This window comes from Barbatula barbatula, assembly GCF_947034865.1.
Source record: "Barbatula barbatula genome assembly, chromosome: 4".
In the NCBI taxonomy this organism is placed as follows: Eukaryota; Metazoa; Chordata; class Actinopteri; order Cypriniformes; family Nemacheilidae; genus Barbatula; species Barbatula barbatula.
In genome coordinates, this window is record NC_136768.1 from 24,149,488 (window position 1) to 24,177,367 (window position 27,880).

The 27,880-nt window shown below is 42.9% G+C and overlaps 2 protein-coding genes across 2 annotated transcripts in view; both read right to left on the reverse strand.

Moving 5' to 3' along the window:
- celsr1a (cadherin EGF LAG seven-pass G-type receptor 1a) overlaps positions 1–15,572 on the reverse strand; it is a gene marked incomplete at its 5' end in the record, with an annotated part of 70,544 nt that extends 54,972 nt beyond the window's left edge. The window contains one exon of the mRNA XM_079454952.1: positions 12,050–15,572. Within this exon, the coding sequence (XP_079311078.1) occupies positions 12,050–15,572 (3,523 nt within the window). The remainder of the gene's footprint in view (positions 1–12,049) is intronic.
- Positions 15,573–16,815: 1,243 nt separating this feature from the next.
- trmu (tRNA 5-methylaminomethyl-2-thiouridylate methyltransferase) lies at positions 16,816–26,934 on the reverse strand. Its single transcript, XM_079454549.1, has 11 exons — positions 26,659–26,934; positions 25,309–25,474; positions 25,121–25,227; positions 24,659–24,781; positions 24,301–24,473; positions 24,149–24,202; positions 23,507–23,573; positions 23,314–23,414; positions 23,088–23,232; positions 22,846–22,928; positions 16,816–17,189 (listed from the first exon to the last, which is right to left on the reverse strand). Exons 1-11 carry the CDS (start codon positions 26,738–26,740, stop codon positions 17,040–17,042), a joined length of 1,251 nt encoding a protein of 416 aa, XP_079310675.1. The 5' UTR covers positions 26,741–26,934; the 3' UTR covers positions 16,816–17,039.
- Positions 26,935–27,880: the final 946 nt, after the last annotated feature.

Sequence of the window (27,880 nt, forward strand, 5' to 3'; positions counted from 1 at the left end):
CGGGTCAACACCAACGTTGTGACTTTAAGGTCTTCGCATTGCCTCCTGATACGGCCAGCTCTCTTTTTCAAACATACACAAGTTCCTCCTTTCCCCCGGCAACGATTTTTCTGCTTTTGAAAAGAGCCAACCATCCGGGGGCTGGTAACTAAGCACCCTGTTTATCAGTAACCAGGCTTAACAATGTCCGTAACCATACACCGCAGCGGCAAGAGAGAATGAGAGGGAAAGAGAGGGAGAGAGATCTGATGACATTGCAACTGATACCCTTGGCTCTCAAAGTTATGGTACACGGGCGACTTTGAAGAACAACCGCAACTGTAAACTTACTGTACACAAGTCTACGTATTACCAAAGTTATAAATACAACAGAACAGATCGTTTTTATATATGAAGTGGTGCATTGATAACTGCTTGTCTATTTGGTTCTTGTGGGTCCCGTGTTATGATATGTCGTCGTGATATGTCGTCATAAGATGCGCAAGAACCAATGACATTCAATGTTATCGACATCCTGCCACATTTGAATTTAGAGACGGTGTATGCAAAAGGTTGGGGGTGGATAAGCTAAGCATCTCGGTGACCGTGTGGTCACAGTTCAATGGTGCTAACCTCGAATGAATGAGCAGGTTAACTCCTTTCTGGCTGTCATTCTCTCCTTGGGGACCTAAGATCCCTCCATACCCTCATTCACCGCCCAACCTCGTCCGATTTCTTCCTATTTATAACCCATACGACAGCGATGAAGCAATTTTAGCATGCGCAAGACTCACGTTTATTTACTTAAATTTTGCTGTAAGTCACGTTTATAAGAGTTTGCTGAATGTGACAACAAATTGAAATGCACATTTTAAGGGGATCTTTATGCCTGAAATTGAAAACATCTCATTTAACTTCAGTGGTGAAATGAATCAGGAACGAATTACGCTTTTGAGGCGGTTCTTTGATTTGGTCACTTGACTGAAATGGGTGAAGCGCTAAAGAACATTTAGCCAAAAACAAACAACACATACACTGCCAAACATGGACTTCCAATGAGAACAAAAGGAATCAACAAATATACCACGTACCATCTCGCATAAAATTTGTCTTAAAAGCTTTGTTAACGGTTATACAAAATGTATACAAGGACAAACTTGATGGATTTTACCCCAATGGGATTCTGGGCCAAACGTGCAAACAAAAAGCCGAATGACTGAGAAGCCGTAACAGTCACCATGACACTGCCCCAGGAGTCTATGTGTATGTGGGTGGTTTTGGAAGGAGAATAATGGATAACAGGATGCTGACACACACTACTTTTAGTTTAGGGAGGAGCAACAGAGAAAGAGAAGCTGGCGTACAAAATCCCATGTTGTCATCGCATTAATAATTATAGCGCATTTACACTTGCAGTCGCTGCAGACAAAACTCAAACCTCGTGCCAAACCCCCGGCACACAACAATTTAACCTAAAGTCCAAACAGCACACCCTCTATGCAAACAACGTTTCCCTCATGGTGTGATACTATGGGCTGGATGGGCCCTTGTAAAGGGAAATCTGTTTGAAACCAATTCACACTGTCAACGCTTTCTTAATTCCCGTGTAATCTTTACATTATTTATAATCAGTCTATTATTAATTATTCTTAACATATAGCTTCGCTTGACAACAATTATGATTCATGTATACCTAACTGAACCATCATTTTATCATCTGTGAGCTATACAATGATCCTCTGGGACAAGCCTGACATTGTACGCGCTTCCATGTGAGTTGAAGTGTGCACATTTACGAAGCTGACGCATCTGTTACACTGGCTGTCCCTGTATAGAAACGCCATTCCTAAGATCACAAAGATGACTGAGGGCCATTTAACCACCGTGACTAACTGGGGACAATTGCTCGCGGGTCATATTATAAAAAAAACTGTGCTAGTTTACAGAAGATACAGATGGCTGTTTGAATCTAGTGTTAATCACACATTTGCTTATTAAAGTCATACCATTTTCATTAAACGTCCATAATGTGATACATTTACTAGAAAAAATTTAAACATTTAGTGGTATTATAATGTAGGATGGGGCCATTATAAGATTTTAGTCTTTCATATCCATAATATGAAAATATGACTTAAAATGGACCAAGGACATATTTCGTAAATAAGGTTCATTTGAATGCTAGGAACCCATGTATGTTAAACCTGACACCGACCGACAAACAATTAGCACAGATGTGATTCCTCTTAACATACTAAAGGGGACCTCGACAGTCAACAACATTTCCGACACCCATGAGAGTTTCAGATGTACCAGGACCACATAAACTCTTCAAGCCCGCATGCATTCTGTCAGTCCATTAATGGTTTTGCGAACTGAGACACCCCGAAGAGTCCCGACACCTAGGAACAGCGTGGACAATGGGCCAGACCTTTCCACTTGTGTTGACGACCCGCATTCATTCAATAGACGCCTTTTGACATGGAAAAGAAACCTGTACCCCGCCTTCTATGAGACTATCCGCACTGAAGAGAATCCCACAGGACATTTTCCTAACATGAAAAAATAGAGGATGTACAATTACCATTACAAGCGCCATTAGAAGTAAGCAACGCAACGCAATCTCATCTCATTTACTTTAAAGTACAACTTACGTATGAAGTGACCTCAGCGTCAAAGGTGGGGCTTTGTTCTTACGTTTTTTTACATCATATGTTGCATGATTCACAACATACAAATTAATTTCAAATTCCCGTGATATGTAGTTGCAGTCTATAATAATATTTTTTTCCTTATTTGGGCGAAGCGAAGAGGTGGAAACCCGTGTTTTGTATGTTTCAGTTCTGTTATCAAAGACTGTGACACCTTCATCCAAGCTGGGCGGATGGAAATTTTGAGTAAACCGAAATGTATGTGTTTGTGTGTGTGTTCTGAAAACAAAGATGACCTCGCTCTTCAGCTTGAGTGTCATCGCTGATAAGACTCTACACACTAGAACTGAGCTGGTCAGGCCAGACGCGACCTCTGACCCCTTTAAGTAAATGTCATTGACCACAACGAAGGTTTTTAGCCAATCTCTGTTATTAACCAAAACACCAGAGCAGACGGAAAGAATAAATCACATTTATGGACTAAAATACCGGGAAACAAGCAAGGATCAAAGATTTGTAGTATCCAAGACTTACTAGACAATCTCGTACAGTACAACAATAAATGGTGTTAAAAATAATGAAATCAAGAATATTCATAATCTCATCAAAACAATCATTTTCTAACCCGAAAAGACAAAATTTATTAATATGAATATTAGGCTGACCGATGATATAACAACCGTGATCCAATTAAAACCCGAACAATAAAATTCATAGTTTCAAAGTTCATAAAACGTATGCTTGAAAATGCTTGAAATTATGAAATAGTGCTTAAAGAGTTGAAGTTAGTTATATAATCAACAGAATTATCACAAGGCACAGGACATAATGTACCTCTCCCAGTTAAGGTTGCATTGGTCCGCAGATCATTTTTCCAAATAACACGGATTACAAACAGAACAGAGAATAGCATTGTGCAGAACCTGCTTTAATGTAAATGTCATTTGAGAGGACGAATTCGTGTTTGGCTGTTAACATTCAAGTTGTGAAGAGCTTTGTTTTCAAGCGTCGTTGTGAGGTGACGGAGGTCATGAATGAAATGGTTATATTGGTTGTATAATCAGGGGGTGTTAAACCATCCCCCCTTGAAAGAGGTGATGGCTTTCGAAAACAGTGCATGCACCCTCTCCAAATAACAACAAATTCAGTGCATGTATGTTTGCTAAGCTTAGCCCGAAGGTTAAAAAAAAGGACAAAGTGCGTTTTAAAAATTAGACATAATAGTGAAAATACCCTGGAGGCCTCTAAGACTTTGGTTAACTTTCAACTTGTTAAAATGTCCCATTTTTCTAAGCGCTCCCCTCTTGTCTTAGCTAAGATAATGTCCTGTGGACTTTAGTCAAGTAAATGAACGGACAGCATCTTATGTTACATATATTGTATTAGTCTGAAAATATTTTTGTACATTTTGCGCACACTAAGACCTCAAAACACTAAGACATTTGGGCAACATGCATCAATTCACATTTGACTTTGAAACATAGCCAAGACAGAAATGTGTTGTGTTTATAATTCAGGAACGATACCCATTAAAAATACTTTTCCGTCTATACCTTACAGCCCTGTTTTCATTCCCGTCAAAATGAAAATATTCAGGCTCCCATTAAGATCCGAACAGCCAAACAACCAATTCAGAAAAAAACCTTGATCATCTCACCAAAAAACATTTTGTTCAAGCAAACCACCGAAACAAATTCTGTGCAACTTAGCCAAAAAGAAAATTCCTTGTCTTCATCAGAGTTGATGTAATATTACCCACAATGCACAGACTCATACCTATTGGATGACCGCCCAAGTATTGTATTTCTCCGTAAGTCTTTCTTCGCTCGTCGAATGACAAAAACACCCCGACAGCAAGAGCATGTCGCTCCAATAGTTGAGCCAGGGCTCAAGGATTTGTTATCAAATACATGCCTCCATTTAATAGTGGCATTGTCATACATTTGTATTAACAACGCTATTGAATTACAGGGCAGCCATGGTAAAAAAGGTTGCTAGTTCAAGTATGCCGAGTAGAAAGCCTAAATCTGAGCGAAGGGACTTTAATTTTCCAAGTGTATTTCTCCAATCTGGTCGGACATGAGTTAAGCATAAGTAGCGTCACACTTTTTGGCCGTTGGCTGAAATAGATGCCTTTCCAGCCCCTTAGTGTTAGGGACAAAGATGTCTTTTATGTGTGGCAGAATAGAATCAGGATAGAGCGCAAAGTGAGTTGAGTTACACGCAAACAGGTTCCCCTTCAGACTTCTAGCCGGAGAATCGCAGATCTGGATTGTGTGAAATCCGTCTGACACTAATATTTAGAGTTCACTTGAGCTCGCAGGTCTACGGCGTTGAAAATGTACTTTGAGGGCTACCTAACCTGCTGGACGGCCCAACTAGCGATACTCTGTGAATACACCGCCATTTAATCCTGGGTGAGAGTTTGCGGGTCCGCTTAAAGAGGCTTAGAAAATCTACAATTCCCCATTCAATAAAAATGCTTCAGGGGATTTCCTGTCACTTCAAGAGTGCTTCAGATTTCTGATCGAGGAAGTTGCTTTTAAGTCTGTGATGCCTACTAATTTTTGGAATAGGTAAAAGTTAATCTTTGGTAGAATTCATCATCTAACGTCTTTGACATTTCTGCAGCCCACAGGTAAAGCTAAGGGTCTTTCAGATCTCAGTGGCATTGCCTTAGGGAGATGCCGTTTCCAGAACTCAAAAGCCAGCACTTGAAAAAGACCTGTAATTTATGTTCCAGATCGCCTCTACTGCGCCGGTCAAGTTGGACATACTGCAGCTCCTTGAGTTTGACAGGGAAATCCACTTTACACTCTCAATTAAATGAATACCTTGAATTCAATACAAAACAATTTCTGCCATTACTATTCTGTGACCACGTTGTGAGAAGACGAACAAAAATGACTTACAATGCACTGACTCTGACGCACCTAAAATGGAAGTCTGTGGGTCAAGGCGTTTTGGAGCATTTAAAAGCCTAAATATTAAAGTTAGTATATTTTTTCTAATTTACAATTTGTAGGTGGATGATATATACTGATAATAAACATGAGTATCAACATTATTCTTGCATCATGCAAACATTGTCATAAATAAATTACAACCGTAAATTACAAATTACAACCGTGATCCAACCAAACTGTTGGATCACGGCCGTGGCTAAACTTCAAAAAAGTCCATTAAAAGTGCAAAAATGTAAAAACACATTTTGTAGTTATCCCTACAGATGAGTTTTTTTGTGGTAAATGTCATTCAAATTCACTTACAGTCAAGTTTCAAATCATAGGCTTTCCATTGCTAAATATACAGCCATCTCAGACCGAAAGACCAAACCATATTTTCAAATGAGCTTACAAATGAGAATCTCAAAACACGAATCTGCCCGTACTTCTGTGTAAACTATCCTAGAATGACCCAAAGTTTGAGGTTTATTGTTTCTTTTGTTTTTGTGCTCATCTTGGCACCGCTTTGAAATCTCATCACTGTCTCGCTCTTCTCTCTCCACCTTCAAATGAGTGTGCAAGATTAAACATGAATCAAATTCCATTCCTGCTCATTTAACAGGGATGCGAGACAGCACACACTGTTATTTCAGCTCAATTAATGTTCAGGTTTCCTGGTCTCGGACTGCATTCTGCTTTCAAAGCACAGGAATGTGAAGAGGGGGACGTATGATCATCTAGGCCTTCGCTTTTGAAGGACCGTGTCTTCGGAGCGTGCAAGCAAATCCCAAAGAAATCTTAACCTGTGGTTAGCCAAAATTGCTAGTATCGCAGATACAGTACAGGCCATTTGGCTGTTATGATAATGTTCGAGAGGAGCTGCACCAAAACAAGACTGGTAAGAGAACAGTGACTACACAGTGTGCCTCGGTAATCTAATAACAGTTTCTAGACCCATGCGACGGATATAGCACAAGGAAAATCAACAAATGAAAGAGCGATGTTTAAGGGATCGTTCAGCTCATGTCATTCCAAAGCGTGATTTTACAGAGGGACACAAAAGAAGATTTTGGAATGTCAGCATAAGACCTTTCCACCCTAATCTGGTTTCATTAAAGAATTTGTATGAATATCAGAAAAAGCAACAATGAAGTCCCCCAAACTTAACAGTCACTGGGGTGTAAACGGATCGCACTATATCAATGAAATTGTGCCAATACATCCGAGTAAGCCACTTACCGCAATGAAATAGGGTTGGCTTAAGTATTTCGCTGCTGTCCTACATAAGCCTGGTCTCTCCATATTTCGATGTTTGTATTTTTAATTAATTATTATTAGTCACCCTTTATATTTGTCACTGAGTTTAGCAAATATCTAACCAATAAAAAGTATTAAAAAGTGCTCGTCAACATTGTATTATTATTAACATATATAATAATACGTATATAATCATTTCCTGGACATATGGACATACTTTAGAAGGACAACGGCAATTTGTAGAAATGTCTTCTAGTGACAAGAATTGTAATAAGCCTAAACTGAGTTTGTTTAAACGACCGAAAACCTTGAGGCTTTTTGTTGTGTCTATGCAAAATCGTCAATAACACCGTGACTATTTGTTGATGTCTGCCAAGGCGACGTTATTACTATTCCACATCCTTAGCGTTACGGATTTGAACAAACCCTAATCCTAAATGTTAAACTTCAATACACTGCACACTGCACTTTCTGTTTCACAAAAGATGACTTCAGATTATAAACAAGTAAGAAAGAGATTGTTCTTTAAAGAAGCTTTGACTGAACGGTTCTTTGTGGAACCAAAAATGGTTCTTCTATGGCATCGCCGTGAAGAACCTTTCAAGCACCTTTGTTTTTAACAGTGTAGATGTCATTTAAATAAATGAAGCCTTAATATCATAAAGACTTTGCATTTTCTAGGTTATTGCTGGGTAGTTGCATACTGTTCCATATTAATGCAATACATTTATGAAATACTTCAGTGACACATAGCAATGCTCTGCCACACTGCGAGGGTATTATGGCTGCTCGCCAGGGCATTGCTATGCAGTCACTGCTGTTTTATTGCCTTTTTAAGTACCACTCGCATTTTCTTCATATAAGGTAAAAAGTTAAGATTCACTTATTTATGTCTATATCAGTAAGACATCCGGATATGTAACATGTCACAGCATTTGCTAATAAAGTAGTTCTTTCAGCTGTATTTGTGAAGGATTCTGTGAACTAGATGTGCACTTTTAAACAAGTACGTCTTAAACAGAGAGAACTAGTCTGTGTTGTCAGAGGGTCACGTGTATACAAGGTAGAAGGAAAGTCACACCTGGAGCGGAGATCTTCTCTGTTAATGACATCTAGATGACAGGGGACAGCGAATGGAGAGCTCAGGGCAGTCTGGGAGCGATTCGTCTCTGTCTCTCTTACAGCTGCTGTGTACATGTCAAAGAGCAGATCTGAGAGCACAGCCGGGCCGCTCTACATTCCCTGACCCCTGTATTCTCACACAACCCATACAATACATGCATGTAACACGCATACACGCAAGACTAAGATACAGTCTAGTTTTCTCTTCACTTTGAACTAGTAAAGATAAAAATGTGCATTAGAAAGCAAAAAACACACGTTTCTTTGCACGTCAGAGCATCGTTTTTCAGTGTTTTTATGTAAATGTCATGCTATAGGGTGGGAATCGTTTGGACCCTCACCGTTCGATTCGGAATCGATTCTAAGGTTCACGATAAGACGATATGTCTCTCCCTGCAGCTCAATGCACAGAGCAGATGTACAAAATGAACATTTATCTTGCAGTTTAGTCCTACAGGGCTGAATGTGTTTGGTTTTCTCTCTTTCTCATGTTTGCGCATAAGAGTGTTGTGATCCTATGCACCTAAGAGAAGAGAGAAAGCGCGTCCTTGGTTTTTTTAGGGGAGACGGTTATCAGGACATTACTTGCATGGATGTTATTTTGCACGAGATAGCTATAAGCCAATGGGTTTCGTTTATCCATATTTTGCTTATAGTTCTGAGTGAAAGACGGCGTATTTAATATATTTTTCTCTGTGACTTTTGTCTACTGTATTGACATTAAAATGTAAGAAAGATTTTGTATATTGACAAGACTAAAACAAATAAAGGTTTTGTATAGCGTATTTTATATCTGTTGAAATTTAAATGTGAGATCTGGAAACGTGATCTAAATTTAGCGAGATCCGTCTGGTTGGGACTAAAATCATTATAAATCGATAGCGGGTGAACACAGCGGTAGCGGGTCGGCACGGAATAAAATTGAGAGGGCGTGACGAAAAATAACGCCTACATGGTGGCAATTGACATCCATTACTCCATTTACTCAAAGGCAGGCCTGAAATGATCCGGCATGTGTAATATTCAGCAGAAAGCCCTGCAACTACCAATAAGAGTGCAGTATGGGATACAAGGGCAAGTGTCATACTATTTGCATTTTATTTCACCACATATCCCACCCAAAAATGAAAATCCTCAAATTATTGACTCGCATGCTTGTCGTTTCAAATCTGTATGACTTTACCAATATTGTGAAGAGTGGTTTTAGATGAGCAAAGCCGGTCCCCATTTACTTCTACTGTACAGACACAAAAACAATGCAGGTCAATAGGAGCCGTCGTTGTTTGGTTACCAACATATTTCCTCTTTTGGTGAACTATCCCTTTAAGGTCGCTCGACCGAAATGTTTTTCATGTTCTTAAAAGCTTTTGTTTTTTGGTAAAGAAAAGCAGCCAATAAGAGCCCATTAGTATTTGAAAAGCATCCCAGGGTGAAACCTCAGAAGCTGCTGGATAAAATACTGAGCGTACGATTTTACAAACTTTAGGTTTATTGTTTTTACCGCAAATGCAAAAAAATCTATAATTGTTTTAAACTATTAGGGATTTTACATAAACATGACACATGTATATAAAGAATGAGTAATTGGCTCCAAACGTCTGAACAGTTGTGTAGTAGGCTATATGTCAATAGTTATGGTGCTATCATCAAACCTTAACTGAGTTTTAAATCTTGAAGTCTAATACAAACTTGAAGTCTAATACAAGTTCAGAGAGTTTGGTCATAAATTGTTACGAAGTCAAGGTATGTGACATTGAGTGGGCTACAGTCATCTACATAAGACACGGTGGCCTTCGGGCAGAAGCTCACTCACTCTAAAGTATGCAAGTATCAGCAAGCTTGACTAATCGACTACAGAGGCAGAAAAGGATGAATCAAGAAGTGATGATTTACACCCCTCCTCTCCGTATATACGACATGAATGGTATAAAGATGCAGACATCAAACAAGGCCGACCAAATCGATTTCACTGGTCTAAATGTAAAATGGCAACCATCTTTCTTGGGACTTAAGGTATCGACAGATGTCTTATCACCCGTATTGATCCAGTGAAACAAAGCACAAAGGTGCGAGGCTAAAAACAGCATCCAACATTTTGTGGAGGACTCCCCCCACTCTGGGAAAAGGCTTGTTGAATGTTAACTGACACAGATAAGGGAGATTAAGTTACTACTTAAACACACAGCCCACACTTCGTTGTATTTGCAGTGCAGACCGGTGTTGTTTTAGGGAAGACTGGGCCTTGTTTTGACTAGAATGTTAACTTGCGTTTATCAGCGGCATTTCGGGGAGTTCTGGTGTGTCCCTTAGTAGTCAAACAATTAAAGCTCAGTCAAAAGAATACCCCTGCTTAGACGTAAAAGATAACAATGTAATGAAAGTGAAAAATGAGAGTATCTTCAGATACGCTGGGATGATAATAATAATAGTATGTGTCTCCTTTTAAGGGATAGTTTACCAAAAAATGAAAATTCTGTCATCATTTTATTTACTCACCCCCAGGTTGTTACAAACCTGTGCAGATGTCTTTGTTCTGCTGAACACGAAGGAAGATATTTGGAAGAATGTCATCTCATCCCCCATTGACTCCCATAGTGTTTATTTTCTATGGCAGTAAATGGGGGATGAGATCTGTTTGGTGTGCACATTATTTATACAGGTTTAGAACAACCTGAGGGCAACTGAATGAAATATGAATTTTCTGGTCTCCAACTGTGCTCGGATTTGCCAAATCCCAAAGTCTGATGAAAAGTCATTCCTACATAAGGTCACGCTTTCAAACAAATCATTTCAAGACTACACTATCTGAGCTTTGCTATCCACATTAGTTGCATTCATCTACAGCTTTACTGTATGTTAACATACAGGAGGAAAAGCAACTTATGAGTAATAAATATTCCTATTGAATAGTGTTGTGATCCTATATATTTATAGCTTAACCAATATTTCTCTCTAGACGGTCTGCTGAAACATTGCATTTTTTTCTCAATCTCCAAGAAAGACAAAAATTAAAGACCTTTGTAATCCACTAAAAGCACTACATTAACTTATAGACACGTCTGCTTGTTAAAATCCATCTACGAAGTCTGTCACATGTTTTCCCTTAAGGGCTGTTTCCTTTTCCCTGGGCAGGAGGTGAAGAGGTCACATAACCAGTGTTAATGGTTACCTAACATCTGACATGTGGGCCTGGCCAAGAAATAAAACGCATTAGTTTATTAGAGGACAGAGAGAGGGAGTTCTCGGTAGAATTGAGAGGCAAAAGAGGGTGGGAGGAGCTACGGCGAAGCACACCGATGTCTCTTTGTCATGAATGAGCCAACATCGCATGAATGCAACTCATTACGACCCCAACAATGACCATGAGCATGCACATTCAGATGAGGAGCAGCAATCATGCCAACAAAGACAAAGCCGTAAAGCCACAAAGTACATACAAAGAGCTGCATTCTGTGAGATGTACTTGAATTGCGAGTTGCAAATGAGCAGGAAGAGGAAAGTGTGGACGGGAGAAAGATGCAAAGGGAGGACAGAATAAAGAGGGGAATATAAGAAACTGATGCCATTTGATGAGGCTGGCAGTACATGTGAGAATAAATGATCACCATAAATAAATATGTTAGTCATTATTGTCAGTGACTAGAAATCTCAGAGAAATGAACGTTTCTCACACAACACATTGTCATAAAGTGACTTAAAGTCTCCAAATACAACAACACAATGCATATCCAACATGTCATAACAGAATACTGGCAGGTATTTGGCCATGACAGAAATGAAACATGATTTAAAATGTGAGCAGAAACCTCAAATAATTTTTCCCTTCCACAACAATTTCAACAAACAGCTCATGAGCAGAAAAACTGGATTGTGCTTTGGCCTGCAGCAAACATGCTGAGATGAAGCACTTCAGAACAACCACTGTATAAACTCCATTTACCATCTATTTAAACTAAGATATATACATAAAAAACAAGTGTATGATGAAATGAGATTGGCTTTTTAACCTCTTTATCCTATTTACCTCCCTGCTTTTTAAGTACATTCCAGAGAAACAATGACCAATTTGAAAGATGCAATGAGAAATGTACTCACCTGTGACAGAAACTTTCATGGTGGCCTCCAGAGGTCTGTTGTTATCCAGATCTTTGCTGAGTTTTAGCTCTCCGGTATCCGGGTTTAGAATGAGCAAACTCAGCTCATTTCCTTCAATGAAACTGTACTTGAGTTTATCCGACACATCTGGGTCATGGGCAGGCACCTTTCCTATAATCCCAGATGGGAAGCTGTTGGATTTATTTGTGATGTAATTATTGAAGATGATCTCAAAATTTTGCATGACGGGATCATTGTCATTGACATCAATCAGACAAATGTGGACGTTTGTTCTGCTGACCAGAGGTGCGGACGTGGCTTGTACAACTAGAACATACTCCATTTTGGCCTCATAGTCCAAATCCATAAGCGGCTTTAGGTCTCCGCTAAACATATCCAAGTCAAAGACCTCAGGGATATTTCCTTCCAAGATCTGATATAATATCTGAGCGTTTGTTCCTTCATCTGGGTCAATGGCTGTGATTTGTGCCACTACTGAATCCACTGGACTATTCTCTTTGACGTAGATAAACAGTTCATCCTTCTCAAAAACGGGAGCGTTGTCATTTATGTCCAACACTGAAATTTGGATCTCCACCGCGGCTTTGAGTGGAGGAACGCCTCTATCTACTGCATAGGCCTTCAGGTTATACACTGGAACGTTCTCTCTGTCCAGCTTCCGATTGGTTCTGATGATTCCTGAATAAGGCTCAATCATAAAATCTCCATCGCCATCGTCACCACCTTGAAACGTGTAACTCACCCGCCCGTTAGATCCCGAGTCGCGATCAGATGCGGATATCTGGAGCACGCTTCTGTGCGGTGATGCATCTTCCAACACATTACCCTGATATTTGTCCCTCCTGAACTGCGGAGCGTTATCATTGGCATCCAAAACAATGATTTCTACATAGGTAGTATCAGACTTCTGTGGGATTCCATTGTCACTGGCAACGATGGCTAATGTGAAGGAGGCCTGGTCTTCATAGTCAATCTCCATCTGAGTAGTGATGGCACCGGTGTCCGGATCTATCTTAAACTGTGGCACATTGTCCTCCATGATGTAAGTAATACGTGCGTTCTCGCCTGTATCCTCATCCGTTGCACTAATCACCACAACAGTCGATCCAATGGGTCGATCCTCGCTAAAGGTCTGATGGTAGCTGGCGCTCTGAAACACGGGTCTGTGAGTGTTGGCGTCGGTTACGTTGATAAACACCTGTGCAGTGTCAATAAGTGTGCCGTCTGAAGCGGTAACGGTCAGGACATACTGACGTTCTTGTTTATAATCCAACGGCAGTGCTAGTGTGATGAGCCCACCCCCGCTTTGACTTGTGATGGCAAACCTGTTTCGTGTGTTACCGCTGGAAATTTGATAGGTGACTACGCTGTTTACATCACGGTCCAGAGCTGTAACGGCTAACACACTGGTCCCTACGACAGCATCCTCGTTGATTTTAAGCGAATACATTTTCTCAGTGAACGTAGGGATGTTGTCGTTCACATCCAGGACTGTGATGCTGACGCTGGCTGAGGAAGACATTACTGGAACTCCGTTGTCTCTTGCTTCAACTCCGAATGTGTAAAACTCAGTGGTTTCCCTGTCCAGATCAGCGCTGACTGTTACCCAGCCGGTGCTGTTATTTATGGTGAAAGGAAAGCCAGGAGTAGTGTCTGTGAGACTGTAATCCAAACGTGCATTTTCTCCAGAGTCAGCATCAATGGCCTGAATGTGAATCACAGAATACCCGATTGGCACATTCTCCAAAACAGTGGCTTGAAAAGGAGTGCTCACAAACATGGGGGCATTGTCATTCACATCCACCACTTGGACAACAACCACACCTGTGCCATTTATGAGAGGAGGCCTGCCTCCGTCCTGGGCTTTTACGCGTAAATTATACTCTCTGATCATTTCGTAGTCTAAAGGGTTAATGACATCAATAGCTCCAGTGGTGTGGATAAAGAACTGACCCTTCACGTTGCCGCTAATTATGCTGTAAAGAACTTTGGCATTGTTGCCCTCATCTCGGTCAGTAGCTTTTACCCTGGCCACTTCAGTGTTAACCGCTACATTCTCCGGCACCTGAACTACATATCTTTTCTCACTAAACTGAGGATAGTTGTCGTTTTCGTCTTCCACCGTTATGTGCACCGTGGCTGTGGCACTGCGGGGCCCAGGGTCCTTTCCTTGGTCATTGGCCTCGACTATCAGCTGATGCTGGTCCATGGTTTCCCTATCAGGACGCAGTCGGATCTTCACCAGACCGTTCTGGGAATCAATTTCGAACCCAGAATTAACACCTTCGCCATTTACGATCTTATATATCATGTCGGCGTTCGACAGCGCATCCCCATCCGTGGCCCTCACAGTTATAACCTCAAAACCAACCTCTACGTTTTCACGTATCCTCACCCTGTACTCGTTCTGTTCAAAAACGGGACCGTGGTCGTTGATGTCACTGACTGTAACGGTCAGGTAGGACGTGGCCGCGCGTGGCGGCGTGCCGTTATCGGTGGCGGTGACTTTAAATGTGTGCGTGTCTTTCACTTCTCTGTCTAATGGCTGGACGGTCTCGATGCAGCCGGTTTGAGGGTCGATGCGGAAAAAATCGTTAGATCGACTGTCGAACAGTGCCTCCATACCGTACTCGATTTTACCCGCCTCTCCGGGGTCGCTGTCAGTGGCTTTGAGGGTGATGACGCGCGTGCCCGCCGGCTCGTTCTCGGACACGGAGATTTGGTAGTTATTTAGCTGAAACTGGGGCGAAGAGTTCACGGCGCGCTTCCTCCTCGACTTCCATTGATCAGAGGCGTGCTGCAAATACTCCAGTGGTGAACTTTGAACTGATGCGAATCGCAACTTGAGGCACATGGAGAAGACAGAACCGTTTGAATCGTGAACCGTGCAGTGAACGGTGTCTTTAAAGGGTCCCGAGTCCGTTTCCACGCAGTGCGCGTCCTTCACCAATAAAGTCCCGTTACGCACGAAGACATTTAAATGTTCTGAGGTACACGAATAGCCCAAAATTCCCGCGTTTCGGAAAAAGACGGGTAAATAATCACCGAGACTGAAAAGTAAATTACCTGGAGAAAAGCAGGAAGTTGCTCCCAAGTTATAAACGCAATCCAAGGAAATATCAGGTTTGCCCTTCTTCCTTTTATACTTGAAGACGCAATTCCGTCCGTGCACAAATACATTAAAGTGCGCGTTAACTAGTCCTTCGGTCGTTAAAGATTTGATTTCAATATAAAGAGGCTGTGCGCCCTGAGGAGAGCGCGCGCAGTCCAACTCTCCATTTAAAGTCAGCGCTCCGTTCCTCCAATCCACTTTTACGAACTTCTCGATGTACCTGGACGTTAAAGCGCGGTCGATATTATACGTCCAACCCGGCCCCAGTGACAAATTGGCCAAAACGGCCCCCGGACGTAAAGTCTCCGAAAGGTGCAAGTCAAAACATCCCACGAGAGGAGCGCGGAGGAGAAGGTGAGCCAGCAACAACCAACACATTACAAGATCCATGGCGCGGTCCTCAAAACGTCCAGAAGAAACACGTCAACTCTCCTTCTCCCGACGTTTCGACCTTCTTTCATCCTTCATTGTAGATTGAAACGGCGGAAAAGACAGTTTCTCAGAGGGGTGTCCATGGAGCGCGGTGACGTTATCCGCGTTAAGTTTTAAATGAGGACAAAATGGCTCCGTGCGTGCGCGTCTCAACCCCCTCACACACACACACACACACACACACAGGCATTAACATAAACCTGCAGTGCACCTCCTCTCAGGACTAAAGAATAACTCTCATGGAAATGCGGGTATTGTTATTCAACGCGCTTTTCTCCATTCTTACGTCTTTGGTGACTTTCACGCCCCATTTACACCGCGAGCGAGCGACGTTAAGTTAAAGAAATGTTCCCATTTAATAAGTTGTTAAGATTCAAGTAGACTGTCTCCAAACATACATACAGTGCGCACGCAGAATGAAAGGCATCATTCCTAAATGTGCTCGATGTCGATTCAAAACTAATTTGTTTTGCTTGGACAGGGCGCGAACATTTTAAAATACGCATTTGTAACCATGACAAAACCAATTAGTATCCATTCATAAAACATAAAGACATCGAAAGATTATTTCAAAGTGGGCTGCATTGCATCTTGCTTTAGTATTCATCAATTGAAACAGCTACCGTATGGCTAAACTATGGAAGATTGGATGTTTTTGTGCTTTAACGCCATGTTTATACACCATATTTCTTTTCAGTTGAGGCTTCTCGTAAAATAAATAAAATATGATAAAAGTAATAAACAGGGTTAATATTTCATACTTTAGTTTCATAACGTGACTCTGAAAAGCAGTCGAAACTGCGTAATTTTGAATGCCTAAAATATGTTAATTCTGTGTTTTAAAGAAAGCATTTCCTTTTTTTAAATTCCCGTAAATTATCATAGTATTACGATTGACTTATCATAAGTTCTAAATGCAGAAAGCTTAACTTTACCGTCAAGAAAAAAACAACCTACATATAAAGCTTCAAATCATCCCACACAAACATACTTTAAATGGAGAGTAAATGTTGGCTCACTGACAAACTGTTGAATGCTCTTATTGAACGTGGATTTGAATACATCTGAATGGATGTAATATTAATGTATGGCGCGTAACCTCAGATTGTGCGCGTCTCCAGCAGTAGACATGACGCGTGTGCGCACGCCCTCTACTGACCCAGAACTGAAAAACGGCCTTTATATTCGTCTGGATTATTCTGAATTAGGTATGCGATAAAGTCACTACAGCATTTGCAAATTCATAAAAAATTGCTTTATATAATACGATTATATTTCCGTTTCAATTACATAAAATCAAAGTTGAAAAGATCAACTGAAACGTCACATTTTAGCAGAAATAATGAATTTCTTTGCATTTTACAGTCCCAAATGTTGGCATTGATTTTGAACTGCACGATGCTTTTCATGTAAGAAAGCGGGGTCTCAGCTGATGGGCTCCGGATGACGACGGCTTGTTTCTTTAGGTGTACAGTTTATCAAGTTTTGCCCTCTCTGAAGAGTGTATTTTGTGGGTCCCAGAAGAATAATTTTCCCACTCCCTAAGCATTCGTCTCCCTTGTACAACACAGCAAACTGCAAAGTAAAAAAAAGGTCAAATTAAGATATGAATGTACAACACTCTCTTTATGTTAATATGCAGTGTTTTGCTTTGCATCTGAGCAAGTAGAAAAGACCACAACTTAACTTCAGTTCCCTTTCTGTCGGTCTCTCGACGTTGTGTCGAACCGACAGATGGGGTTCGCCCCTGAGAACCTATCATCTTCTGACTATTTTGAAAAGGCCAATGAAATTGGCGAATGAAATTTGCATGCCGGGCGTGCTCATTCATTCACCTTTTGTTCTTCGGAGCCTTCGATCTGATGACATTCATCGAATTGCCGAATTCTACGACGCGATGCAGCGCAGATTCCCCTGGGCGTCCTGGCAGTTCCAGAGGTGTTTTTCTGAAAGAGCAATTTCCTCAGCGTGGCATTGCCCGCTGATCTCTTGGGTGCAGTACACTCATCGAGGACGGGGACGGACACGGTGGTTGCCGCAGGTGTTCGGGGGTCCGACCACTGTGGCAGCCTCGTGGATTCGTCCTGCCCGCACTGCGGGCGGATGGCTATTCAGACATTGCGTCACGGTGGCTATGTTCTGTCAAGAACGCAGCGGCTACAGCCCTGCCGTCAGCAGCGGCGAGCAGCGAGGGTGATGTGGGGATTTTCGTGAGCGTTAATCCGTCAGCCGGCCGGCTCGCGGACCGCTCGCGCCCCGTCTCGCTTGTTTAGCAGTTCCGCAAGGATGGTCCTAAGCCGTCTTATTCATCAGCCACACGCTCGGACACGAGCCGTGGAGATGAGGTGTCTCTTGCAACATCGGAGCGCGACCTGCTGGCATCAGACTCTGGCAATTCCCTGAAGCTCCCTCCCTCGGGAGGTCGAGCACAGGTGAGAGCAGACGTCAAGATGTCAGCCATGCTCGCTCGGACCGCCGTGAGTGTCGGATTGCGGTGCACCGCAGCCCTGGCGCTATGTCAATGCACCCTGGGTGGAGCATGCAGTCGCGGGTATCCGCAGAAGGCGGCCACCTGAGGAGCTTGACCTAGACTCACCGTCCAGGGCATGTAAGGTCTCAACATCTCTGGTGTTGAGGCTGGCAGTGCCGTGGGCCAAACTGCCACCACTCTTACGCCATGGCCATCCTGGTTGCTGGGTGGTCGGACTGGGGCGGTCCCTGCCGCGTCCCAACACCTTCTGGGCCCCTCCGGGGGCCTAGTGCCCGCCTTCTCACAAGGAGAGGTCTCTCTCTGGGTCCCACTTGCAGCTGCTCTCACCCTCTGAAAGATGGTGTTCGGCAACTCGACGTTGCATCGTGGCGGCACGCAATGGCAAGTATAAAGCAGCCCTCAGCACTCTCGCTTCGACGGTGCGTCGAGCTGCGCCATCGCCTGGCAGGTGATTTAGCGGAGCTGTTTCCCCTGGGTGGGACCAGCACTGCTAGTCATTGAACCAACCCCCGCGGGTTGATGAAGCAGATCGTAGCCCCCCCCTGTGAGGTCCCTGGGTGCTTGGTTAGCATTTCAAACCATCACGGTGGCAGGGAGTGTGGTCCGTCTCGGCATTCGATCCAGTTCGCCAGTCCTCCGGTGGACTTCGGGCATCCTCTTACCTCAGCAGAGGCAGGGATGTTCCCGCGCTCCAGGCCGGGGCTGCCACCCCTCTGGCGAAGGTGATCGAACCGTCCCTTCGGCCAGGATGTCCAGTGGCTTCTACAGCCGCACTTCATAATCCCCAAAACCAGGGGTCGCTGCATACCTTGAGCAGCACCTTGCAAGGGTGCCGTTCAGGAGGCGCAGAAGCGCGTCCTGGTGTCTGTCAGACGCCAGGAGTGGTTCATGACAACTGACCGCATACTCTCATGTCCAGTTTCCCTCGGCACTGTCGAGGGGCTGGCATGTCAGTAACGGGTCAGCCGGGAAAAAGAGCAGCTCTCCCTGGCGCAGAGCCCCCTTTTCCTGGTAGAGAACTCAACACTGTCTCCATTGAGGGAGTGCTCGCTCTCGAGCATGCACAGTCAGTGCTGAGCTGCTTGAACTTTCAGGTAGCAGCCAGCGGTCCCCTGAAATCAGTTTCAGAGGCTCCTGGGCATGGTGTCCTCGGGGGTGGCCTGTCCCCCTCGGGTTGACGCACATGGGACCGCGACAGCACTGACTACAGAGATGAGTTCCCTGGAGAGCGTGGCGCACTGGCAGTAGGCGTATCGTCATTACGCCTGCTGCAGTCGCATCCTAACCCTGAGCAGGTCTTGAGGCCGATCGTGGTAACGACAGACGCCTCCCTACGGGTTGCGGGTGCGGTGTGCAACGGGCGCGCAGTGTCGGGTCGCTGGTCGCTTGCCCTCAAGTTGCTAGCTGTCCTGCTTGCACTGATGAGGCTCCGGCCTCTCGTGCAGAGCCAGCATACTGGCCCGGACAGCACGACCGGCGTAGCTTACTAAACCTCAGGGTGGCATTCGCTCGCTGCAGTCATCGCAACTCGCCCAAACGCCTCCTCCCGTGGACACAGCAGGTGGCAAAGCCCCTGTATGTCACACGCCCACCGGGTGTCCTGAACCAGACAGCCAAGCGCTCTCTCGTCAGTTGACACCTCGTGGGAAGTGACGACTCCACCCCTGCGGGCCGGCTTGGGTGTGGTTTGGGCGGGCACAGGGGGACCTTTGGTCTGGCTCCTGGATGGGACGAGGAGTTCCTGGATGATCTACCCCCCACAGTGGTGGAGACTATCACTCAGGCAAGGGCCATGCCCACAAGGCTGGATGCCTTTAAAGTGGCGCCCCTTTCGTCCTGGTGCTCTTCTCGAGGAGAAGACCCGCGGAATTGCTCGCTCAGGAACGTGCTGTCCTATTGCAGGAGAGGCTGGGGAGTAATCTCCCCTTCCAAATTGGAGCGTGGGTACCCGCTGTCGCGGTTATCACGTACCAGTTGCTGGTGAGCCTCTGGGGCGGCATGACCTGATTATTAGGTTCCTCTAGGGCGCGAGGGGCTAAGGCCTCGTCCGCGCCCCGTACCCTCTTGGGGCCTTAAGGTGGACCTTTCGGTCCCCTTTTTTCGGGCCCTGCGGAGAGCCCCCTTCCTCGTTCTGCGAGGGGGGTTGGCTCTCCTGCTGGGGCTCGAGTCCATCCAGAGGGTGAGGCACCTGCAAGCATTCCGTGTCCACCGATTGCCAAAATTCAGGCCCGGTTACTCTCACGTGATCCTGAGACCCCGGCCGACTTACGTGCCCAAAGTTCCGCCGCCCCCCTTTGGGAACTAGGTGAACTTGCAAGCGCTCCCACACCGGGAGAAAGACCCAACCTGTACGTGGGGTGTCCAGTAAGCACATTGCGCCGCTACTCGAACCACACGGAGGGCTTCAAGGCCCTGAGCAGCTCTTGTCTGTTATGGAGGTCAGCAACGGGAGTGCCGTCTCCGAGGAGAGTTGTCACGCTGGATCGCACACGCCGTCAGTACGGCGTGCCGATCCTAGCCCGTGCCCATTTGAGTGACGGTACACTCCGCTCGGGGTGTGGCCTCCTCGTGGGCATCGGCTCAGTGCGCCTCTCTGGCAGACATCTGTAGAGTTGCGGGTTGGGCTACACTATACCTCGCAGAGGCTTGCAACCTCCGTGGGGAGCCGGCAGCTCGAGTCTTGCCAACAGGTGAGACCAGCAGTCGTAGGGCGTACGCCTGCGCATAGCGCCATTCCCCTTCTTAGGTGGATCAGTGCGCTATGGGCTGCCTCCCTTCTTTCCCCAAGGGTGAAGAATAGGCAGTCCGTCCATCCATCAATAAGCACTCAGGGCGGCGGGCTTGGCGGAGCAGCCCTGCCGCCTATGGCCGGGTATCAAGCTGAGTTATTACATATAGCTCCAACCGGACCTAGTGCCCCACACGTAGTAACCCCCCACTAGGGTGGTTCCGTCTAAGATGTCGTCATGAGGTGGTTCCCCGCGTGGCAACCCATGACCTCCCCCAGGTGGACATTCTTTGGTATGGCATTTCGCACATACCTCCCATGAGTTCTCCCCTATTTGGTGAGACCATGTTGGTGTCTCCACTGTATTCCCCCCTATGGTGGGAAGTGGTCTCCGTAGCGCACGTCCACATTGAGGGAACAGCGCTTACCCAGTAGCCCTACGGTACCGGACGGCTTCTCGTTTAGAGAACAAGGCCTCTGTCTGTGGTGGCCGAGGGCAGGGGCTACTCATCTTTGCCAAAAGCTCTGGGAGCCCCTGCGTGCCCACTGGACGGTTACAAATTTCGCGATAGCGCTCACGTGTGGCTCGCCCAGGCCGGTCAACGTCGCTTCGCTAGAGATTGTGACGCAGCTTAGTGCTGTGGCGTTTTCAATAGGAACCCCATCTGTCGGTTCGACACAACGTTGAGAGACCGACAGAAAGGGAACGTCTCGGTTACGTATGTAACCTCTGTTCCCTGATGGAGGGAACGAGACGTTGTGTCCCTCATGCCACAACACTAGCCGTCCGCTGCAGCGATCGTGAGATGCTCTCAGGCTCCTCAGCACAAAAGGTGAATGAATGAATGAGCCCGGCATGCAAATTTCATTCGCCAATTTCATTGGCCTTTTCAAAATAGTCAGAAGATGATAGGTTCTCAGGGGCGAACCCCATCTGTCGGTTCGACACAACGTCTCGTTCCCTCCATCAGGGAACAGAGGTTACATACGTAACCGAGACGATTATAATGACAAGATATTATTAGAATGATCGTATAATGCCCAGATGCCTGGTTCCCCAAAAGCAAGGAAGAAGGAATAAAGAAAATATATTTGCATATATTTCATATTATAAGCATTACGTTTATTATTATACCGTATTACAGTGATGAAGAAAGTCAAGAAAATCATGTATTGTTTAATCATTTGTTGTATTTTCTTCAATTTATACTGATTTTAACATCATTGCATTTTAAACTTCTTTCTTTTACTGTAATAGAATAAAAACATTGTAGAACAATAAAAATATACTAATGAAAATAACAATTATAAAAAATAACCCAGTTGCATTATGGTACTTTATAAGAATAACTGTAACTGGGTGCTTTAAAGTCTTAAAAATAATGTGACAGCGCAACAGAAACTTTTATTTTATAATTGAGTAAAACTACATTTATTTGGCTATGGACCTTTTCCACATTTTGGGGTTTCTCTGCTACAGAAGTCGTCGTAGTTGGGTAATCTTCTATAGGGCTGAATGGGAGACTATCACAAATATATTTTTTGCATTCTCAAGTAGCAAAATAAAAACTCAACGATAGTGTTTTCACTACTTTCAACAAAATGAAAAAACCTAGAGAGAACGATGTCAAATTGACTGTGACCTCCACAGATCCAGTGTAAAAACATCCTCGCTCGATCTTTTTATAATTTGTAATTATAATGTGTTATAAACGAACACATCATTTTTAAATCAAATTAAAATATTAATAAAAGTTTTTATGCTGATGATTATTGAACTCGTCGTCACAGTCTTGTAAAAAAAAGGTCCATTGGGGTGAATCGCACGTGGATTGCCAATTGCACATATTTAGAGGGAATATACCGTCGCGATTATACTAGGAATCCTAATAGTGTCTTTGGGCTAAAGACATACCCAAATAAAATGTAAATGATCAATTATATCTACATATTAGGAATGTAGTTCATAAATGTCAAATTAACAAACATGCTGTATATCATTTTTGGATTACCTGGCCAGGTGTCAGTGCTCTCATTGGCTGTTTAATCACCACCCACACTGAGCCATTTAGATTCAAGGTCACAGTGCATGGAGCTGCCAGAGGAAAGAATACATTAGCAGGGCTGACCACAGAACATTAGTGTGGACAAAACGGAGAAAGAAACGCTGCCGAATGCTTAAAAAAGCAGTTCACATCTTTCACACAGTTTAAAAACGCAACACATTGCGAATGATTCTGGTGACGCTACTCACTTAAAGACATCCGGTTATTAAAACGAAAGTGACATTCCATCATCTGAGTGCGGATGAGCTCAAGAGGTGGTTCTTCCGCTATCCAGTGAAAGCGCTCAGTCTGTAACGTGTCTCGTAACAGTGCTGGGTGGTTAGTTGTTGGACCCTGCAAGTGTTCCCATGGGTTATAAATGAATCCACCTTTATAGTCATTCAAATACAGGAGTCTGGATAATGTGTAACACACCACAAATACGTCACCAGTTGTGATGTCTTTATCAACCACGAACCAAGGGTCTTTTTGCCCTCCTATTCTAGCCCTCTGCCCCAGTGTTAATGTGAACCATCCTAAGGAAAAAAACAGTAAGCCATTATTGATCACAGTCCCCCTGGAGAATTATATTAATCCATAATAAATGATAAACTATATTAATATTCACCTTTGTGCTGTCCCATTATCTTCCCATCTTCGATAGAAACATAATTTCCAGGTTTGGGCTCTAGGTACTGTAAAGGAGTTTATATAATAATAGGGGATTCAATTATGTATTGAGAAATGGAATTTTGCATCAATACAGTACAAAACCGGGAGAATTCAATCATAAAACATGTTCATTTTTAAAACCATACCAAATGGGAAACTGAGCCGATTACGGAAGTCTGGATGCAAAGGTTGCTTGTGGTTATTGATAAATGTATTTTTTTTTTAAACTGATGCTTTTGTCTTTATAAATTTGGTACCTTGATATCGTTTGATAGCATTTAACATTGAATGCTGATATATGCGGTCAACTCCATAATATGTGTCCAAATTGGGGGTGTATTTACAGTTTACCTATTCCATGCATTACTGTCTCCATCATTTGCTACAGCCTACTAACTTCTCAGTTGTCATAAATGAGTTCAGAGGAGACTGCATCTGACACTGCCCGAGCTTTATCGGATGAACATTTTTATATCGATAGTAATTAATTGGCTTTCTGCAAACATGTAAACCAGCAATCGATATTATAACACATTTTATAAAATTGTATAAAACATTTACAGTCTTTTTTAGGCTAAACGGCGTATCAAACACATACCTCAAGGATAAACTCTTCGAAATGTCTTTCTCCAATGAAACAGATTCCCATGCTCTTTTGGTGGAAATAACGTAAATATAATGAATTACAACCGAACACTTCTGCATTTCAAGAACTAAAAGCCTCTTATGCTGTAATAATTTCTACAGTACCTCTTTCTTCTTCAGAACATGCTGAAAGCCGGCCTCAGCCGCTATTTTCTTTACAAAGTCTTTGGTTAGTCCAGACAAGGGGAATAATGTGTGCCGCAAAGAATCTTGGGAGATCTGGCTGAGGAAGAAGGTTTGATCCTTCAAGCGATCAGCACCCTGATACAACCGCACCGCTAAGATTTAAAAAATAATTCAAGTTTTTAAGCTGGAACAAACAAAACCAATGAAACAAAAGCTAATGACGGGCACACAATTTGGCAATACATCAACTTAGAACTCAGTTTTGTGGCATCCTTTTAGAAAAATACAATAAATGAAATTGGCATTTACACAGCCTATATCAAATGCACTTACTTACCCTTTCTGGTTTCAAATCGGTCTCTGAAGAGGGTTCGACGAGGTGGGGTGTACTGTTGTTGGAAAACTTCCTCATCCTCTTGGGATGTTCGGGCATAGTGTCCTGTTGCCATGGCATCAGCACCTGTTTCCGAAAAGACTTTGATGCACTAAAACAGGCCACTTGTTGATTTCCGATAAAATTATATTAAGCTGTGTTCAATATTACACCGTACATGTAGCCCTATTATGCATGACTTCCTGGCTTTCAAGAAAATGATCTATTAAACCACTTTCTACAGCAAACCACGAAAAGGAAACAAATTGTAGTGTTCAATCATTACATAATACTTCATAACTAACATTTCCCAAGTCGCTACATTCCTCTTATTTTATTCTTACAATAAATTTAACCTTTTTTTCTATATAAGGGACCCCTGGGATCGAAACCATTACCGTAAGGGACAGCTTCCTCCAAACTTACCTAAGGTATTTACAGCATACTCATAGAAGTGCTTGAACTTAATGTGTTTGTTACACAATATATCTGGGTTTGGTGTTCTGCCCCTTTCGTATTCGCTGAGAAGATTACTTTGAAAGACGGAAAGATCAAAATAAGCACCACGTTATAAATTCAGTGATCTGTTCACAAAAATGTACTGCAACATTTACCTGAACACTTCATGCCAATATTCTTTGACATATGACACCTGATGGAAAGGCATGTCCAGCATTTTACACACCGTATAAGCATCTTCACAGTCTTTCTCTGAGGAACAGACTCCACTCTCATCGTGGGTGTCCCAGTTCTTCATGAACACTCCGGTCACATGATAACCTAATAGACAGATAAACCAATGATCTTGTATGACTGTATAACAAAACTTTACAAATAAAAGAAAAAAGAGTTTTCGATGATACATGTCTAATTTTTCAGATTTTCTCGAATTATGTCACCCATGTTTTATTAGCACACATTAATATGGCTTAAGTCTATTTGACATCTGCAAGATATCTAGTTGCTCATCTGCAATACGTCTCGGAGACGTCTGCTGTATGACGTCATATAGACATCTAGAAGATGTCTGTAAGATGTTTACGATTTAGAATGGATGTAAAGCTGCTCTTTCTAAGGTGCTTAGTAGATGTTTTTTTACGCAGCAGATGTTTCCAGATCTCCGGATCTTTAGCAGACGTATTACAGACGTTAAGACCTCTCCGAGACGTATTGCAGATGAGCAAACGATGTATTCTCGCTAATGCAGAACTATGTTCCTGCCAGATCACTGCGGTCTGCAAAGGAACAACGACTAGTGGTACCATCCCAAAAAGGAAAGAAGTCACTCTCCATTCTCTTCTCTGGATCTGTTCCACATTGGTGGAACGATCTACCTGCTGCTACGAGATCAGCAGACTCTGTTGCCATCTTTAAAAAACGCTTAAAAACGCATCTCTTCCGTCAACACGTCAAAAAACAAATTACTAACCTCACTATTCTTAGCTTTGTATACTGTGCTAGGCTTTAATGGACTAGTTTGATGCACTTATGTATTTTGTTGCCTATGTTGTTATAATTGCTTCCAATGTTTCCTCATCTGTAAGTCGCTTTGGATAAAAGCGTCTGCTAAATGACTAAATGTAAATGTATTGCAGAGGTAAATGCAGACGTCAAATAGACGTAAGCCAGATGGATTGTGCTGTCTGCGTGTTGTTTTTTACACATATTGTGTAAGAGGCACAAGCATAAGTATCGGCTGATGTGTAACTATGCCATGAAATCACATGCACATATTTTAACTATTATTAATAAAACATGACAACCTTCCACTTATGAATCAAAGCAAATACAATGAAATTATAATATTATGTAACACGTTTATTTTATTTAAGGCAATATTGATTCATATTGCTGTTATCAACACATAAGCACAATCGTGTGATGGCGGTTTTGAAAAGACTTAAGTGAGGAATAACGTTAGTCGTGTTATAAAATGAGGTGTCAGGGGCAGTGTGAATTCTTACCCATTCTTTTGAGTAAGAGAGCACCGACGGAGCTGTCAACCCCGCCAGACATTGCGCACACGACATGTCTAACTAAACCCATTGCATCTGCACTTAATATGTGCTGAAATAAAGTTAAACAGACAAATGAAGAAACGTCATGATCTCATGTGTCTATCATGAAGGTCGCCATGTTTGAAGTCCCCGTCAAAACATTGCCCGACCGGAAACAAAGACCAGCGCTTACGAAACAATCGTGTTCCTGGTGGGACCTTTTTAACTGTAACACCATTAGTCGCTGTAATTGAAACGTTTTGGGGAAACTGTATTGTGAATTGTTTCTTTGTAATGCCTTAAATATGATTATTAATGACATTTGTAGTGTATTTCTTAGCCAAGTGAATAAGTTAGATCAATTGATAGGAGCGGTGAAGCCCTAATGTTAGATAAAATGTTTTTTTGTACATCCGAAGACTCAAATTCAGATTTCCCTTTTCACTGCTAACTTAATACTCAGATGTGCTACAGGAACACATATGTCTTAAGGCAAAAAATACATTGTATGGGTCAAAATTAATGATTTTTCTTTAGGATATTAAGTAAAGATCTTGTTCCATGAAGATATTTTGTAAATTCCCTCCCTTAAATATATAAAAACGTTATTTTTGTGAGTCGATGGCCTGCTATGGTTCTTTCACTGTCGATTTCTTCATATATCAAACAAAACAAGTGTCAAAACAATGATAGCAGTGCAGTAAGATCCTCTCAAGATGGCGGCGCCAATGCAACATGCAGCTAAGAGCACGACGTCGGCTTCACATTCTTCACAATGAATGTGTACACTATAAAAACAACGGTGTTAACACTTCACAGCACTATATAGAAAAGAAGTTCCACGACAGCTTTCCCAAGCTTGATTTTTTTCTGATGAAATCTATATGTAGTTTAAGTATTAGTATGTGTGTCTGATTGTCTGTGGGTGTGGTTAAAATATAGGCCTAAAGTGATACGTTCAATAATGATATCACATCTCGATATTACATAACGTACCAATATACACAGGCAAATAAACACACAAATAATATATTATTAAACATGCAAAATAGAATTAAAAGTGAACCCTCGTGCAATACGAGTTGCCTTGTTTGAAGATTAGCTACAGTGTAAATCAAACAAAAAATATCCGTACAGGTTACAGTTTGCAACTATTTTTCATTCATGGAATATGTGACGTCACAACTCA